The sequence below is a fragment of the Cyprinus carpio genome, chromosome A10, assembly GCF_018340385.1.
Source record: "Cyprinus carpio isolate SPL01 chromosome A10, ASM1834038v1, whole genome shotgun sequence".
Taxonomy (NCBI): domain Eukaryota; kingdom Metazoa; phylum Chordata; class Actinopteri; order Cypriniformes; family Cyprinidae; genus Cyprinus; species Cyprinus carpio.
The window spans coordinates 7,067,087-7,086,480 of record NC_056581.1 but is presented as its reverse complement, the minus strand read 5'-3'; the positions used below and the strand labels follow the sequence as shown (position 1 = coordinate 7,086,480).

General features: G+C 38.3%; 1 protein-coding gene across 2 annotated transcripts in view; it reads left to right on the top strand.

Moving 5' to 3' along the window:
• Positions 1–19,394, top strand: part of LOC122146417 (protocadherin-1-like) — a 75,328-nt gene that overhangs the window by 42,865 nt on the left and 13,069 nt on the right. For both annotated transcript variants that reach the window (XM_042764916.1, XM_042764915.1), the window contains exon 4: positions 9,694–9,913. In XM_042764916.1, coding sequence (XP_042620850.1) covers positions 9,694–9,913 — 220 coding nt within the window. The remainder of the gene's footprint in view (positions 1–9,693; positions 9,914–19,394) is intronic.

Here is a 19,394-nt window from a genome sequence, read left to right as displayed (position 1 = left end):
AGAGCTTCGAATTCATCAGCTCTACGGCGTGTTGTTTCACCCACTGGCTAAAGTGGGCGGAGGATGAGATGTGATCAGAATCATCTACTCCATCAATTTCTTAGGGGTCTTTAAAAGGCTTTGAATTCCTTTGATATTTGAAAACAGAACTCCAGACAAGACGTCCTTCTAATTTCAGAATGAAGGGAGAAAGCACATGAGCGAGCCGGCCTTGCTGCAGATAAAAAAAAATATATATATATATGCTAAGAGTCATTTTTACGTCTGGTTGAACACACTTAGGCAGCTGCCAAACCAAGGGTTCGCTCAAATGGATCAATAAAAGCATTTTGTCCTAGTTCCATGGCCATGGCAGAGAGCTCTGAACAGCAGATGAAAGAGCTCTTCGGCTTCTAATTAAACATTATTTTTTAATATAGTTTCCCTTATTTTATATGTTAAGGAAATTCAGAGTATGGTTAGTCATCCATTTTAAATAAGGTAGGGGAAATATACAGAAAAAAAGGCCGTCTAGCTACAGTAGTGGTGCTACTATCTGCTTTAAAGGGGTCATATGATGTTGCTAAAAATAACTATTTTTGTAACAAGTATTTTATTTGGTGTAATGCAATGTGTTTATGTGGTTTAAGGTTCAAAAACACATTATTTTCCACATACTGCACAATATTGTTTCTCCACTATGCCCCGCCTTTCTGAAATGCGTCGATTTAAAAAAAAAAAAAAAAAAAGCTCTGTTTGGCTAACTATCCAGTGCGTTGTGATTGGCTGAATGCCTCAAGCATGTGACAAAAAATGTTATGTCCCTTACCATACTGTGATGCCGTGTCCCAGTCAGAACACGAGAAAACCAATTATAAAGGAGGCATTTGTTGCATCCAGTGGGGACATAATTACGGATAATAATGACTTATACTATCTTTTTACGCTTTGCGTGCATCCCGCCATGTAAACATAAAACCATGTCTGCATTTGTGATTGGAGAAACGACAAACAGCAAGCGCTACTCTACACTGCTCAGAACTCGCGTTTGAATCATCAGTGGCAAATCCTTTAAATATGTAAACGTACTTACAGACTGTGAGTCAGAAGCGCCAGCATTGTAGTCTACTCTCCCAGGATCTGGAAACAGTCCTCCATAAAATGCACTGCACACATCTGAATATTTGGGTTGAACTGTTCTTGAACAGTGTTGTTAATGCAACTTAACCAATGATTTCTATTTGTGTCCTCTTGTGGAAGGCCAAACGAAGTAATTTCGCTTTCACAATGAAGCACAGAGTATCTTCACAACATGGCGGCTGCGGCGGCAGCAACAATAAAGTTACGCCTTCTTTTTTTGTGTGAACATTTGGGCGGCGTTATGCATATCTTCCCGCATTGTGACGTAGACATGTGGGGGCATGTTCAAACAAGGTGTTTTAGGAGGGTGTGGACAAGTCTTAACTTTTATAAAGAATATCTCTTTGTTTATGAGACTTTATCTATTCACAAACAGCTTGTAACACTCCAAAGAGTTAAAAAAAAAAGATTAAAACAAAATGATAATCTAAATGTTTTAAATTAATCTAAATGAACTTTGTCACAAGGCCTATTGTTTTGCTATTTTCAGTTTTGAAGTGTAACTTTTAACAAATGTTTAATTTGACAAATATGAAAAAATACAATGAAAGAAAGGGGTTTTTGAGGCAGAAAGACTGAAATGGTAGTTTCTTGTAAAGGTACTCCAATAATCTTATAGATTATAGGTACTATAATCATCCATAAGAGCCACTATATTTCAATTGTTATAAAGTCATAAAGTTTACTTGTGTGAGAAACATACCAGAATTTATGTCATTATTTATTGCAAATGTTTCATCCATTCAGATCTGATATGTTAACCCCGTAAAACCTGGCATATGAAATAATAGGCTTTTTTTTTTTTTTTTTTTTCATGGAACCATTTATTGAACCTCATATGATATAAAAGAATATGGAGTTTACACATTTTATTTAGAGACCCAAACTGAGCAAAGTTATGAAGTTTGGTGCAGTTGCTAGTATTTATATGGCCAAAAAGTAAGATGAAATTCTGATGGCTTATAATATAAATCAATGAGATTTTATAATACTACAGAAGACTACTTACATAAAATGCATATAAATACCAGATGTCATGCTATATCTCCCAATAATATGTCTTAGTAAGATGATATTAACATGCTTTAGTTTTATTATTTTATTATGGGGGTCAAAACACATAATAGACTGCAATACATTGATGATTGAGAGATGTACAGTTAAACATTCCTCGAAAGCCTAATGTATCATACTAGATAAATAAAATGACTTTTCTTTAAAATTATTGTTTATCAAGTAAACCTACGATGTTTCAGTCCAGTAAATGTTAATTTTGAAATATTACTTACAATATAAAAGTTATAATTTTTACATTATAAAAATATAAGATTTTACTGCAAAAATGCATGTGAACCACAACCTAAAGGGCAAAGTTTCAGAATGATACTTAAGGCTTTATAATGAATACCTTCACATATCACATATACCTTCATTTGCTATAATATATTAATAATAAAAAAAAAAAGTATGAACTATCTATCAGATGAGAGAAGGCATGAAACAGATTGTGTACTACAGGTTTTGATTGTGTTGATAATTTAGTTGACTATTCAGATACAGTAGGCTTTATAGAGTTAATGATACATGCTAGAACATCTTTTTTGTTTACATAAGCATAGCAACACCATAAGAGAAACTGTGCTCACTTTTTATTGGATCTCATGTGTATCGTCAATGCGGCAGATTTCAATGTGTGAAATGTACAGGATTTGAGAACTAGGGAAGTCTCCCACACCACCTTTACAGTACTTTACAGTGAGCTTTGAAGTCTTTAGTAGTATAATTTTTAACATTAAACTATCTTCCAAGCTATTCCATCATAGTCTATTAATAGTGACGCAAAAAAACAACTCAGAAGGAAGCTCCTGAAGTCTGGCGCACGCTTGAGAGCTTTGTCATCTCTCCCCACAATCCCATTATATATCAGGTCCTTAAAGCAATTTGAGGCTGGGCTCCATGCATGCCTTCCAGCCAGGAGCTTTAGGGACTGAGATATTAACTCTGAAATGGAGGTTTAAGAAGGAAAAAGGTGTCCACTTGGGAGTGGATAGTGAGGATTAATTTCTCAAGTGCTTTTCTGTGCCTCTCTCCTTTCGGTTGCACCTCCTCATTGCAGCTTAATATTCCAGCTGCCTCTCCCACTGTCATTCAATATTTTTAAAACAAGGACTTTCAGAACACAGCAGAAATGAAATGCAATTTAGGACACCGAGCCCAAGTGTTTGCCCACCTCTGAATGCAAACACTTGCAGTGGGGCCAACCAAGGGCAACCCTCAGGATAAAGGAATTATTGCAGAAAAACGGCTGCTTGATCCACCCAGATTAAATGGTAATATTCAGAAAACTTGACACACTGACACAGCCCCTCCTTGTAATGCTGTAAAAGAGGCTTGTGTTATTATTTTATGTTATGCTGTGATGGATCCGTACTCTTCTCTCTCGCAGGAAGTCAGATTTTTCACGTTAGGAATCGCAGGTATATACCTCTCATGTGTTATGAAATGGGTTTTTCTCCCTAGCCTTAAACGAATCGGCAGATGTCTCGGGTGCCCTGTGATATGAAAAATTCAATTTAAAAGGATGAGAGAGAGAATGGCGCCCCGGCCTATATTCATTCTCTCACACAAAGAGATATGAGAATGATGTTCTATTGTGAGGGGGGAAATGATGCCAATCGAACTGCAGAGAAATTCCTTCATAATTCAATTCAATTTCCTCAAGATCCCAATGGCGGCCTACAGTTCCAAAAAGAGGGGTTGGGGGAGAGATGGAGAGATTGTGAGGGAGGCAGAGAGGGAGTGACAGATACCAGGTGAGAAAAGGGAGGAGAGAAAGGTAAAATATAGAGGTTGTGAAGAAACTGGGAGGAGAGAAAGGTTAAAATTTAGATGGTGTGAAGGAAGTAAAGGTGAGATGGAGAGGTGTTATAAGGAGTGTAGATTAGAGTGTTTGTTTCACATCTTGTCCCGCTGATGGACAGGAAGCCGAAGAGTTTGAAAGGTTACGGGTTCACAGCAAGGTCAACAATGACAGCCGTTGTGATCATGTCAAAGCTGGATTGCAGATTCGGCTACTCTGTGTTTTCCCAGTCAGGACAGAGATTCTTCTAGTTTAGACGGCTGTGTCATCTGATGTGGCAGACAGCAGAAATTATGTTATCTGTCTTGTGCTCAACATAATAATTTATTGAATTACCTTCATATAGTCTAGACTAGGGCTTTTCAACTTTTATAAATCCCTCACAAAAACTCTCACTTAACCCCCAATATAAAAATATATTTTTTAAAAACATTAACATTAAAATGTGTACGAGATATCTAGTTAATGTTCATTCAAATAGTTAAGAAACATCCAAATCTGTGGGGAGTTTAGTGTTGATTGTTTAAAAGCTCTTTAGCTGTCAGTTTGTTTTTTTGTTTTTTGACATAACCTTTAAAAAATAATTTTCCTTCTAAATTTTTTCTTCTTTAGAAACATTGGTAATACATTAATGTATTGCATTGTTTTTTTGTTTTTTTTTTCTTGTTATATTTTCATCAACAGTGTTTTTTTTAAATTAAAATAATTTGAGTATCGTCATCATTAGCAGAAAACTGTAACAAACACTTCTATATGTGATTTCTTTGATGAGATTAACAGTTCAATGAGAAAGCATTATTTCTGCTTTTAGTGCTGCTTAATTGCCCACGCTGTCTTTTCTTAGTGGCAATTCACTAATTAATTATGTAAAATATCTAACTGTATGATTCTCTTTAAAATGTGAAAGTGTGTACATCTACACCATGCATTAGAATGTATGCCCAATTATAGTGCTCTTCTCCATATTTTGATTATAATTTAGTTAAAAACTGCTGTCATAGAAAATGTGCACAAGCATCTCTTTGTCATAAAATAGTGATTCCTACCATTTTTTTTTTCTTTTCTTTTTTTTTATATAATAGGGCAGTGTTCATTGTGGCAGGCAAATACCAATGAGTTTTGTGAATAAGGCTTAATTTACATAGAAATGTCAATAAGTTAATTCAGGTGCTATTTCAGCAAATTTACTTGAACGTTATTCAGAATATCTTCTTTTGTGTTCTGCAGATGATGACAGAGTTTTCATTGAATTATAAACACCCTTTAACCTGGATTGTGAGTGGTTAAAACGCCAAATTTTATAATGAAATAAAAAATTGTTGTAAACAAAAGTATTGTGCTTTCTGTTTACTGTAAAAAACATAGAATATAGGCAGTGAATTCACTAGGGAGTGAATTCACTGCCTGTATTCTATGTTTTATACTGCATATATATCTATGGACCTTCACAGATCCCCAGTGGTCCCTGGTCTTAAACTTTGGCCCTAGACCATTGAAGTTAAGTATGGCAGTTTTTATTTCACTTTCAGCATTTTAAAATTTTCCCAAGGCAATAAAACCAAAGTTTTGTACTGGGAAGTCTGGAAAGGTCTGTTGTGCTGTCTGCTGTGATATATTATGTGATAGAAATTGAAGGTTGTTTTCTCAGCTGCTGTCCTATGGTTAATTTAGAGATCTTTCCTGCCCTTGTGCACCCACACTGAGTAGGAGATGTACTGTGAACCACTGTGCTCTCGCTTGGTTAAAGTCAGTGGGTGAACTTTTGGTGCCATGTGTTAGTTAAAGGGGATCTGAGCGAGCATTCAGGCTGCAGGGCTGCAGGCTTGTGCGAGGATCAATGAGCCTGTGCTTCAGAAGGCATGTAGAGCAGAGGAAAAATGAGCTGCACAAACAAACATGACAATGAAGGAGTGCATCTCGGAAGAGATGCAGCCAGCTTAAAATTACAGAGAGCTGAGAAAAAAAAAGGGGGGGTTCACATATGCATCTGTTCTTATTTTCCATCCGACTCTCACCAGCTTTTTCCTCTTCCATCTTTCAGATTTGTGTTTCTCCGTTTTTTGTAGGTGCAATAGCTTGGAGGCAAGAATTGTGACACTAGGGTCTTCAAAGAGTCCAGACTTATCAAAGTGACACAGGTAGGGGAAGTTGGGGAGGGGGAACTCTGGGAATGTGTTGGAGAATGAAACAGAAAGGAGGGGGTGGTCAAGAAAAAGAGGAAAGAGTGAAGACATGAAACAAGAACAAGAAGAGCTGGTGACTGAAATGAGAGAGGGCAGGAGAAAGCCATTGTCAGACTTGTTTAGCATTCACTAGTGGCTAATTGCACCAGCAAAGCTAGGTAGATACAAACCCCTGTGTCCGAGAGACATGAGAGCTTCTGCCTCCCTGCCTCGAAAGCTGATCTCCTAAAGCAGAATGTTTAAAAATGGTACAGGGTTTGAGGCTGCAGCAGCGCTGACACAGTAAAAGCCTGTATTGGCCGTACGCAGAGTACAGGGGATCGAGCTGCCACTTCTAATGACAAATCTCATAGTTCATGCCATTTGGTATGACAGTGTGCAGGAGTAATGGGCTGAATGAATCACTGGTAGGGAAAGCTCAGCCTCGCCGCCCTGCCTGCAGCTTAAACCACCCTGTGAATAAGCTATCCATTTGTGGAGTATTTCACCTCAAACCACACCTCGTGCGTGATGAATAAACAGATATCAGGCAGCACTCCATTATCAGCTCAGAGGCACAACACCCCATCACCATACCATTTTCTCCCTCTGTCTCTGTTCATATCTGTGGGGTTTTCTTTCTGTCAAGTGATATGTTCTTGCATATTCAGTATTGCATGTTTGTATTATTCCATTTCTATTTCCATGTGCACTGTTCTAGTTTTACTCAAATTCCTTCAGAGCCATGTTGTCTGTCTCTTTTACTTTGTCCAGTCATCTTTGTGGTGCATAATCGAACCTTTCTTTGGCTTCAAGTCCAGTTTAAACGCCAGTCCCCAGTAACCCTAATACACTTCTCCATTTCTGTCCTGTATGCTTTAGATTAGCACTCACCCTCTCCAGTCCGAGTCTCTCTACAATTTAAGTTTTAGTCTCCAGTCCAAGACCCTCTCCAATCCAATGCTCCCTGCCTAGTTCTAGCCTGTCTCTCCAAAGACTTTCTGCCTGGTCCAAATCTCTCTCTCCTATCCGAGACCCTTTCCAATCCATGACTCCCTGCGTAATTCTAGGCTGTCTCTCCAAAGCAAGACTCTCTGCCTGGTGCAGTTCTCTCTTTCCTATCCAAGACTCACTGACCTGTCCAAGATTCTCAGCCCAGTACATGACACTCTCCAATCCAAGACTCTGTCCATTCCAGGTCCCTCTACAATCTTAAGATTCACTCTCTGACTCTTCTTCCACTCCAATACTCTATTACAAGACCCTCTCTCTCCAAAGTGCCCAACTCCAGTTACCCAATTCACAGTCATCAAAATCCATGCAGGTCGATTCTAATCAGAGATCACTTTATTCCAGGCATCAGTGCAGAACTCAAGCCAGCCAGAACGGAGACTGGCTTTTTTACATCCAGAGCCAAGGCCTTGTTCCTTTATCTTGGTCCTGCCTCACTGCTATACCCCCACTAAACTGCTGAGACTCTACCCCATCTGCAGAACTGCAGCTTCCTGCACTAAGGGGGATAAAAGTGCTGACTCTCAAACAATGCCTGTAGGAGCAGTTTAAGCAAGAATCCATATTTAAATAACTAAATGCCTCTCTTAGGTTTAAATAGCAACATGTCTGAAGTAGAATTCTAGTCGCTCAGAATGCCATTATTCCAGGATGGTACCTCGGTTGGCAACAATGTTTGCAATTAAAATATCATAAGTGTAATAATGTGCTTTCCCTAATAAAACCACACTTGAGGATTTTTCTTTTCAAAGTCCCTTACTGTAGATCAAACGCTACAATTTGCATATTACATGTGGCCTTATAATCACTACATCCCTTTACAGTGATCAAGCGGTGCCATTTGCATTTTCTACAAAGCATAAAGCACATTTTACAAAAGATAAAACAATGACTAAAACGTGCGCCACCCGAAGAATGGTGTGTATGCGGTCCCTTGCACATCAAAGACTGCAAATTAATAAGAAAAAAAAAAGAAAGATATATATTAAAACGTTTCTGCCCCAAGACAAAACACCCCATGGTTCTCCCTTGTATCTCTTTCTCTCTTCCACACACATGGACCCTCACTGTATGAAAGCTTTGACAACAGAGGGACTCATGCTGTGAGTCCATGTCTGAGTTTGCTAAGGAAGTCAATGTAATTACTGTACAGTGAGAATCACTAACCGTAAATACCAGGGCACAAGGGAGCACAAGAAGAACAGGCCTACAACTCATGAACGTGACAGAGTAAAGAGTAAGCACAAAGTACAAATGTTTAGTGGAAGTGTGTGTACAGCTTATGAGCAATGAGGGGATGTGTACAAGTAAACAGATTGGGGGCGGGCAGAATGACCAAGATCTTATATCACGATACAAGTAACTTAATATCATGGTAACAGTATATATATCAAAGTATTGTTAATGTTGCTGGAAATTGAACCCCTAAATGTATATATATACAGTATATATAATTTATGCATCATCCATGAATGCATAGTTGCAATCATACCTCAGCTGAATTCTGTAGAACTACAAGCTGCAAGTTTGCATGGCAGATACTGTATAAACAATCTACAGTCACACTGTATACTGTTTTTACACTAGATGCATGCAGCACAGTGCAACACATCAAAAAAAAAAAAAATCACTCATTATAATTAACAAAGCTGTCTCTACTTGGAGTGCACATCTGTGACACTGTTTGGAGAGTATGCTGTCATTTTCTATGTAATGCTGGATTTTAATAATTGCACAGATATATAGCACAACTCTGGCATGTATGTAAATGAGCACTATGTTGCATGAGCTCCGCAAATATGCAGATTAACGGTATTTGTATGTGCACTGCATTTCTGAACTATTTGTACATTAAATTGCAGGAGAAGTCAAGAAAATAGTTGATGAATGAGCTTATAAGTAAAAATGCTGAATTAGAGGGAGAAAAATAATGCCTTACGACTGGATGGTGTAGTATGTTGCGTTAATGGCCTCTCTATATGTTTTAAATGGCCGTGTTAATGGGCTTTTTATATGAACTGAAATTGCTCTCTTAATGACCCTAATTTCTATTCTAAAATGGTTCTGTTTGCCAGTTTGTATGTGTTTGTACATGTGTATGGGCCCTGGCACTATCGATCCCTCCCTGCAGTCGGCGGGCTGTGAGCTCACACAGAATTGGGAATGGAGGCTTTTTTTGCAGGATTCTGTGATTTCCACTGTTTTATGAGCTCTGCGCCTCTGTATTTCAGCATGAGTGTTTGCCCTCATTGGCCTTGTAAAAAACAATGTGTTCACCTAAGCAGTGATATCATAGAAGAATTATATTGCTTTCCCCTCTGCCAAGAGATACTCTAATAAGTGATTTCCTCTTTACCATTTCCCCTCAATTTGAACAAAACGTTTCCTCATTAGCCGCCCCTCTGGAAATTACATATTGAAAATGCCGGTCTGCTGAAGTGTGATATTTCAAATTTAGTGGTCAATTAGCCTAGTTTTGGGGCCTAAAGTTATAATTAGATTGTTGTGTGACTGAAAGCCCCTCTTTCCTCTCGATTGCAGCTCCCGCATCGCAGAGTGACATTCTCCACAGCCAATCCCGTGCAAGATCAGCAGGACTCCTCTCAGCAGAGTTACTATGACAGTGGTCTGGAGGAGTCTGAGACCCCGAGCAGCAAAAGCTCTTCAGGACCACGTATTGGCCCCCTCGCCCTGCCCGAGGACCACTATGAACGGACCACCCCTGATGGGAGCATCGGAGAGATGGAACACCCAGAAACCGGTAAGCAATTTAGGATGCTGTTACATCTCATTTGGCAGTGTAACACTGGATCCATTGAAGAGTTACCCAGATGAGTTTTCTTTATCAACACTGCTTTGTTTTGGCCAAATTTAGATGTATGAGTTTGGGGTCAGAAGCAGACTCAGCAGGGTCTGTGTCTCGCCCATCAGCAAGCCCTCAATCACAACAGCAAATCATTCTTAATGACCCTCTCACACAAGCGTGCTAATTAAAAACTCCGACTAATGGAGCTTTTGGTCTCTGAATAAATCTGCACTTTGACGTCTGCCCAGACAACAGTGTGCTGATCGTAAACAGCTTCTTTGCTCAAGCCAAACTGCTCTCACAGCAGCTGCCGGGGTCATAAAACAATAAGACAGAAAACGAATCCAAAAAAGAAAATGCACGGACTAAGCAGGATAGTCTACCGTCAATTTTATTTAGCCATTACTAAATTCCGCCGGAGACGTACTAGACATTCTTCCTGGAATTCATTTATATTGTCGCTCTCATAACCAGAAACATCCTCACAGCCGCTGCCATTTAAATGTTGCCCTCCCAAATTCATCTCCGTTCAATTTAAGCTCCATTACCACGGCAACAGTGCCATAATAGCACTTTTTCACATATTATCTTCTTCAGATTTTTGTTCTATTAGTGCTGTTGTGCTTAATTACCATGTTGATATCCCTCTGGATGTTTTAGTGAGCTCTTGTTAACATTTTAGCTGTGAAATATACCTTAGTCTTCTCACGTCAGTGTTTTAACATGCTCCATGAAACACAACGTCCTGTTGATTTCACACTGGGAACCTGCGCCGTGTGTGGGGTGTGTCTGCCAGCCCCACAGACATGCATCAGATTCTAGGGGAACCGTTTAGGAAGTGAAATGTCAGCACTGCATGCGACTGGCTCTGTGTTCAACAGAGAAAATCCTATGGCAAATAGACGCATAACCTTCTGTTTGTACATTGCCTTGTGGGTCTCAGCTTAGTCAGACGTGTTATGCATGATTTTGCATGATGGTCTTTGGTCAATATCTTCAGGAAGCCATGAATAGAGGGACTTCTAAATAATACTGTTATTTTAACTCTCTTATTTTTGTCATGGAATACAACAAAAATTAAAATATCTCCACATAGATTTTTATAGGACTATCAGCCTCTTGAAAAAAACAAAAATATCCTAAAATGTAGCACTATAAATGTGCTGAACAGAAATTAGTAATTTTTTTTGTAAAATTTTCACTGTTGTATTTTATAGAACCCATAGAACATAACTATACAATAATAACAACAACAACAAAAATATTTTTATTATTTATAATATGTTATTATGAATATTTTATTATAATGTACTGTATATAGTATTATTATTCTGCCCTCACTATGGTGTCTCTCTTCCCAAAATAATCATAAATATATAATATGTATAAAATAAGGCAACTAACTGAGGCCCCGTTTACAGTAGTGTGATTTTGTTTAAAATGGCGTTTTAGAATGAAATCGATCCTCGTCTACAGAAACGATCTCCTTTTACACTACACAACTTAAAATGCATGTCACGTGACCATTCATGCAGGTACCTCCATAGATATGAATAGTTAGATTCCCTATTATTTAGATCGCGGACGCGTCTACGTGCTTGGAAAGATCGAATGGGAAATCTACCTACACATCTATGGGTACAACAATGTGCATGATGTTATTGTTTACACAGTCGTCAAGGATTCGCAGAGCGAATGTCAGCAGCCACGCCATCGTTTTCAAAAGTCTCCGTTTTGGTCCGTTTACACTGAAACGCAACCCCAGAGTTTTCAAACTAAAACAGGCTCTGCAGCGTTTTCAAAAGTCTCAGGTTTCGAGTAGTGTAAACGATAGGCGTAACCGTAGCAAAAGTTATGCATTTTAAAATGAAAATGCACTAGTGTAAACAGGGCCTGAATTTAACTGTCTTGGAATGTTACTATGGTAACTGTATTTTAAAGGAAGCTACATAACTAGGTACCAGAATTATAATCACTACAAACATTAAACTTCATCAGAAGTTGATCCAGAACAATTATTTTTCCTAAAATATCAAATATCAAATATTATTTTATTAAATTATAAAATTAACATTATTAGCATAATAACAATAATACTATTATACTGAAAATTATTTATAAAATTAAATATTTATTTATTTTTACTAAAATATTTGATTCAATTATATTATAAAATTTAAATAAGACAATAAAAAAAGCTTTATAATGGCAGTGAATGGTGGTTTGAAGCAAAATGAAGTGCATCCATCTATCTTAAAAAGTGCTCCACACAGCTTCTGGGGGTTAATAAAGGCCTCCTGAAGGGAATCTGAGCTTTTGCTACGCCTATATCCTGCATCTTCTGCTGAACGCCACTCTCTCGTGAACTCACATACAACAGTTAGCAGAAGCTAGAGATTATGGTTTATAAAGTTTTGAATATGGGTATTTTTCTTACACAAATGCATTGATTCGCTTCAGGGGGCCTTTATTAAATCCCCGGAGCCATGTGGGACACTTTTTATGAGGGAAAGATGCAGTTGTTTTTGGCCTTTAAAATCTTGACCACCATTCACTGCCATTATAAAGTTTGGAAGAGCCAGAACATTTTTTAATATAACACTGAATGTATTCGTCTGAAAGAAGAAAGTCATATACACCTAGGATGGTTTGAGGGTGAGTAAATCATGGGTTAATATTAGTTTTTGGGTGAACTATATTTTTAACTGTAAAATTACAGTTAATTTCTTTGCTTTCAATTTTTTTTAATTTTATTATATTTTTCAGGGAGACTATAAAGCTTCTGTTTTGTTGACAACCATTTTTATAAACTATTCTCATTACAAACTTGGGAAGATGGTTGGCGCTTGTTGCATTTTAAAATGCAGATCATAAGCGATTCAAACTCACAGCACTTGCAAAGATGGAATCCTGTGGAGAAGCATTTACTGCCAGCAAAGCCGATCCGAGACACTGAAAACACAGACTGCTCGCTTGTAACAACGTGATCTGCTTGCATGTAAATAAACACAGTGCCACATTTTAAGCACTCATCAGATCCACACGAATCACACTAATTACCTATTTTGATTCCAAATGTTTGCACCCCTGATCATTGAATAAAATGTTGGTGTTTTTAACTTTTGTAATGTTCATATTTTGGTCCTGTTGATGTCTGCAAATATTGTTTTGGTATTCTCTTGGGAAAACAAAAAACAAAATGAGGGGGTATAAAAATAGCAAAATGTTCATCTTTTGGTGAACTACTTAAAAAACCTTTAAAGACTAGCGTGGCACATGCTGGCTTTACGGGGGGTGGTGTTTTCTTTTGGGGGGGGGGGGGTGTCGCGAGAGTGAGAAGACTGAGGATTGTTGCCATCTTTGATTTGATCCAGTTTGATCTGAAAGTGAGTGAGTGTGACAGCCCTGCTAGCACCGCCGGGTGGGCACGTACACTGATCAGGCAGGGAGGGGAACTGTTAACCAGAGGTAGACCTAATTAAAATATAATTCTCACCTCCGGGAGATTATAAAGAAATCCCTCATTGAGAAATGGAGGAGAAAATGATTTTAAAAAGGCAGTTGTTAACACTCCCCCACCCCCTCTAGCCATCTTCCATGCGGTGCTGCTTTGTGCCCCCTATTTATTTTTGTGGTGAGATTTGAGTGACAGGGTGACAAGCAGGGGCTGGTGGAGGGTTTTGTTCGCTGCCGTTGCAATGATTGACAGTTTGGGGGTGAGGGGCGGGGGGTGTCACTCTGTTTAAACTGGATGAAAAGCAATATGTGAAATTCACACACATTCCTGTGCGTCTGCGGCCCACGGGAGAAAGGACACCGTGGATCCCCGAAGCAGTTTGGCCTTTGGTTATGAAAAGCCTCCTTTTTTCTGTTGCCGACGTTGGCCCCTTCGTGCAGGAAATGATTGTGTTTTATGATTTGCTCTGACCTTTGTTACCGGCCCTCTTGATTCCCTGTTCTCGTTGACAGTGCTGGAACAAGACACATTGTTCTCTTGCCTATTTTAGATATACAGTGAACACCTGCAGCCTGTGACTGATTCAGTGACCAACTGCAACTCTAAACCAATCATTTCTGCAGCCCGGGACGACGTGTCAAATATCGTCCATCTTTCATGCTGAGCTAATGGCAGATGTAATATTTCAAATGCCCTTCACGGGATATTTGACACAACAACCATTGTTAGCTGCTATCAATACAAAGCCCAATATACATGATACCACTAATCCATCCATAAAACCGCGAACTGACGTACCAAGAGCTCTGCTAATGTTTCAGACTGTCACTACACCGCTCGTTTGTCAATCCACTAATGATTGATTGATGTCATCTTGACAGAGTTACGCAGCTCAGAGCAGAGACTAGTGATTTATATAATGCATATACAGTGCATTGCGTTCACCACAATAGCAACAAACTGTCAATCATATATATTTATATATATTTATATATATTTATATATCAACAGGACACACATATTTGCTGGTGAGTTGTCTCCACAAGTTTCTTCAGCATGGTTTTGTTTGGTTAGTGTTGTAATGGACTGGCTATACGGTGCTGGAATTTCTTATTTTTATTGCTGTATGTTTGTTGTGGTTGTTATCAGTTGTGGAAAGCAACAGTGGCATTTTCTCTCCAGCTCACACCTCTCAGATATGGACTCTTAATATATTGCCTTTCAGCAGTTTGCCATCTGTTCTAGTGAATTCACAAAACAAAGTGCAAACAAATGTCACTCCAGTCCAAATGTACATCCACCAATGCACATCTGGTTTGTTAAAATAAAAAGTTGTATTAGTGCAGATTAGAATCTGGGACCTCTCGCACTCAAAGTGATAATGTTAGCACTGGACCATCAAGACACACTTATTGTTCAATTGTTGATCCATGCACATGGTCACTGACCTGAATGACTTTGGTATATCAGATTAAACATGTCATGAGGGATGGTGATTGGACCTATTCAAAACAGTACAAGATCATTTGAAACTGTTTGTACATAACATAATTAATATTCATGAGAAATTTTGTAGAGTCACAACCATTTCTGTGAATTCTAACTGCGACAGCCATTGTAGTCTTATTTTGTGCTGCAGAAAACATACTTGTCTCTAACATCAGTGTAATGTAAAAATGTAAACTTTGTCATTTCTCATTTTGCAGTTTGCAGCAGTGTTATAACGTTCCATCAGTAAATATCAAATTTGAGCTCAGGCAGTTGTCAGACATATTCTTAAGAAGTGAACAAAACCCCGGCGTCTCCTCTGCACGAACACCAGTCAGATGCAGAGGTTTACACTGGATGCTGGAAGAGGAAGTCTTTGAAGTGTGTTTCCATGGCACCCGCACGATTCCCTTTTGATCCTGGATCAGATTGAAGTGTATGATGTAATTTGGTGGTATATATGGTGGGGGAGAGAAGGGGCGGTTGTCTTAAATTCTGGGATTCAATGATTTAGTGGAAGGAAAATGTTTTCTGTTTTGTGCTCTCTTTCTCCCCCTCTCTCCCCCCCTTCCTTTTTCTGTCTGTCTACCTGTCTGTCTGAGTCTTTGTATCCCTTTCTGTCTCTCTCTCTCTCTCTCTATTGCTCTGTCTTCCCCTTGTTGTCGGTCTCATTTTTGTCTCTCTTCCCTTTCAGTCTGTCTCTCTCTCTCTCTCTTGCTCAAGGCTTTTCTCCTTAGAGAAAAGGCTCAGACGGGCTTCCTGAGATCTGTGATACACAATTTGATTTTCATGTAACATGACCTGTTACTATTGATTTCTGCAGATCTCATTTTGGTATTAACATTAGCTCTGGTTTTTGGTTTGCTCTTGGTTTTTGTTCTGTATATGTTTCCCTGATCTTCCTGTTTTTGTTTAAGTACTGTGGGGCGAATATAAGAAACACTTGTGCACACTATTTTAGAGCAAAAACCTTCTTTGACCACAATCCAGTTTAACTAGGTGCTAAATGCATTTAAGTAACACTGTGTTGCATTTACATTAAGTAATTGACTGTTTTCAATGTAAACACACCTCCTTTCTATGTAAATAGTTTGGATTACACTTTTTTAGGTATCCTTGTTAAAGTGTAATTATACATTTAAGAACATGTACTTACTAAAGTGTAAGTGAAGTTGTAAATTAAAGATTATTTTATTACATTTTACAAAAGAGTAAAGTTCTACTTTTAAATGTTTAATGCAGTGCTTGCTTTTCTTTGTAATAATTTGAATTTTACTAGCAATTTCAGAGTGAAAATTATTTCAAAGTAAATCCTAAATTTTTTGTGTATAGGGTTAGGAATAGTGCTTAGTTTAGGGTTAGTTGATTTATTGTTATTACTAAGTATATGTAACATGTACAATATTTGTCAGATTTGGTAGATTCCACCTTATTTATAAAACTGCATGCCTGTCACAATTAACGTCACTCTATTACTGTTCGTGGAAGGCAGAGTTAAAGGGCAATATCATACAAAAGAGATGTTTGCACACATTTACAGTTGATCACTAAAACAGTTATACTTGAGGTAGAGTACACTGAGAAAATTTTACTTTACTTGGAAACAATTTTCACTCCGAAATTGCTTGTAAGTTTTACAAAGAAATGGCTGAAGACTGAAATGGTATTTTCTAGTAAAACATACAACAATAATCTTCAAAAAAAAAAAAGAGAGAGAGAGATAATTTTTGACAGCATGATGCTGTATGGTTCCAGTAAAACATGCCAGATCACAATCCACTGAATCCTCTACCGACATGCAAAAAAGGTAAATGTAGTGTAAAAATTGTTCAGCCATTTTATATTTGCATAATTCCTCTAGTGAATTGGATGGGTTTTTTTTTCTGTGTTCTGGCTGAGATCTTGGCTAAAGACTTTCCATAAACTAACTTTTTAGAAAAGCATTGATTTTGTTAAATGAACGTTTGCCCAAGCAGCCATACATATTTATGCAGTGATGAGTAATTTGCATCGCTATATCACCATATGAAGGCAGATAAATGATACAGTGCTGTATAATAATTAAAGTTAATTAGAAATCATTTTATACTCCATAGTTAATAAACAGGAAAAAGTCATCGCTTCCCATGGACTGAATGACTGTCAGTCTTTTTAGTTGTATTGAACACAATCTTTCAATAAATCTGTCATCATCGTGGACATTATTAGAATTGATGAGCATCATTAGTTTAAGTGCTGGCTAATGCTTATTAGTATCATATTAGCATTATATGATGAAAAATGAACTTGACATTGTTTTGAGTGGTAAGTGTGCTCGTATGTGGCCCCATCTGCTTGAGTTACAGTAAATGCATTACAAATGAACTTGCCTGTATATAGAAACATCGCTGCAATGGCGACAACACAAATTCAGTGTACTACAACAGCTTGCGCTTCACTCTAGATGCTGTTCTGTATTATAAATATGCCAACACAGAGGCCACCCAAAATAGAGATTTCTGTACGAATGCGTATGGGCGCACCCAGTTTTGATTATGATTTTTCAAGACAGGCAGCACTAGCGGTGAGAACGTCTGCCATAACAGGTTCAGAGTTTTAATCTTCTCACTTAATTGGACTCGTTTGATTGGACGAGCCAGGTGTACAGAAGTCATTTATGTAGACAATCTGAGTGACAGCCAGCGAACAATGACATGCTCGCAAATGCTGATTCTCTCTTTATTGCAGCTTCCTCCACTCGAGAGAGAAGGAAAAAAAGAGGAGGGATTGACGCTGATGAATCATTCCTTCCTGATACGTGGTTGTTTGACTCTGATTAGGGCTGCTAATTTTGATTTATGGAGGAACTATCAAGCATGTTTTTTTGTATCGAACATCGCAGTTTTCTAACGACAATCCAGTCTTGCGTGAGTCTGGAATAATTTGACTCTCAGAAACACTTTTAAAGGCTCATTAGACATGATTGTTGGAACGCTTGGTCTCTAAGGCACTGACATCGGGTCCTACTTGTGTTTGATTGCTTTTGTACTCTTTAAGACAAGCACTCGCTCGTCCCACAGGGAGAGGCAAGTGCACAGGTTTCCTCCCCGAGAGCTCGCTGGGAGTTTTACACAGGTCAGTGGTGATGTTTGACCACATCACTATGGCCACAGTGTGTCCTGTTTGTGGTGATCAGCTTGGGCTGTTTGATCCCCAGATGGGGGTATTTGCATGTGGCCTGGCTGAGCCTCCTTTTGAAGCCCCAACATGAGCCACAGCACATATGGCCAGAGTGGAAAAAGAGACAGAGATAAAATAGAATAAAATGGCATTTGCATAATGATGAGGAACTTCAGCAATACCGTGTGATTTTTTTTTCTTTCTTCTTCATTCCTGTGATGTTTCGTGTGCCTTATGAAGTCCTAATAATGTAGCATGTTTTTTGAACTCTTCTGACAGCTTCTCTCTTAGTTTCAAGCTCTGGGTTTTAATGAACTCATTTTTCATTGTGTCCCGAGCTCTTTCAGTCACACGTCGCATTCAGATCTCATGCTGATTTAGTGGTTGGTTTTGTTTGTGAGTGATTTGTCTGTGATCGTTTGTTAGTTTTTGGGCGTACTAAAGATGACGTGTTTTTGTTTGTTCTGTATTTGACAATGCATACACGTATGGCAATGGAGAAGAACTTCATAACTGGTATATATCCAGACATGCGTAGTAAACAAGTGTGCTTTTAAGATTTTAAAGAGCCACTTGAGAGTACACTGAGAAAACTTTGGTGACGGATTTTAGAAATTGCTAGTAAATATTGTACATATAGTTACAAAGAAACGGAAAGCAATGAACTGAATTAAACATGAAATTTTAGAAAAACTGGAATAGTATATTCTTGTAAAGCGTACTAAAATAATATAACCGTATATGTCCAGACGTGTGGTGAAGTTCCCAGACAAAACGTTAGTGTAGGATTTACTTTGAAACAATTTTCACTTTCACAAATTACTTGTAAATGTCACAAATAATTACAACAAAAAGTAACAAATTGAATTTAGCATAAATTTCTTTAAGACTGAAATAGTGTTTTCCTGTAAAATGTACTCCATTAATCTTTGTTTTGTTTAAAAATTCAAAAAAAAAAAAAAAAAAAAAACATTTTTGTAGCACTTCCTTTGAACTCCATTGACAGACTCTTAGTTTCAAGCTTTGGGTTTTAATGAAACCATTTTCATTGTGTCCCGAGCTCGTTCAATCACACGTCATGTTCAGATCTCATGTCGCTTTGCCAGTCACTATTTTTTTTGTGAGTAATTTTTGTCTGTGTGTGATCATTCGGTAGTGTATTGGGCGACCCAAAGATGACGTGTCTTTGTTTGTGCTGTATGTGACAATGTGTGTGTTGAAAGAGAGGAAGAGAGAGGGACAGACTGAAGAACAGAGTGTTAGTCTGAGGGGGCTTGTTTGTCTTCTGGGTGCCAGCTTGGGCTGTTGCCCGGGTGCCAGTGTGGCGTGACG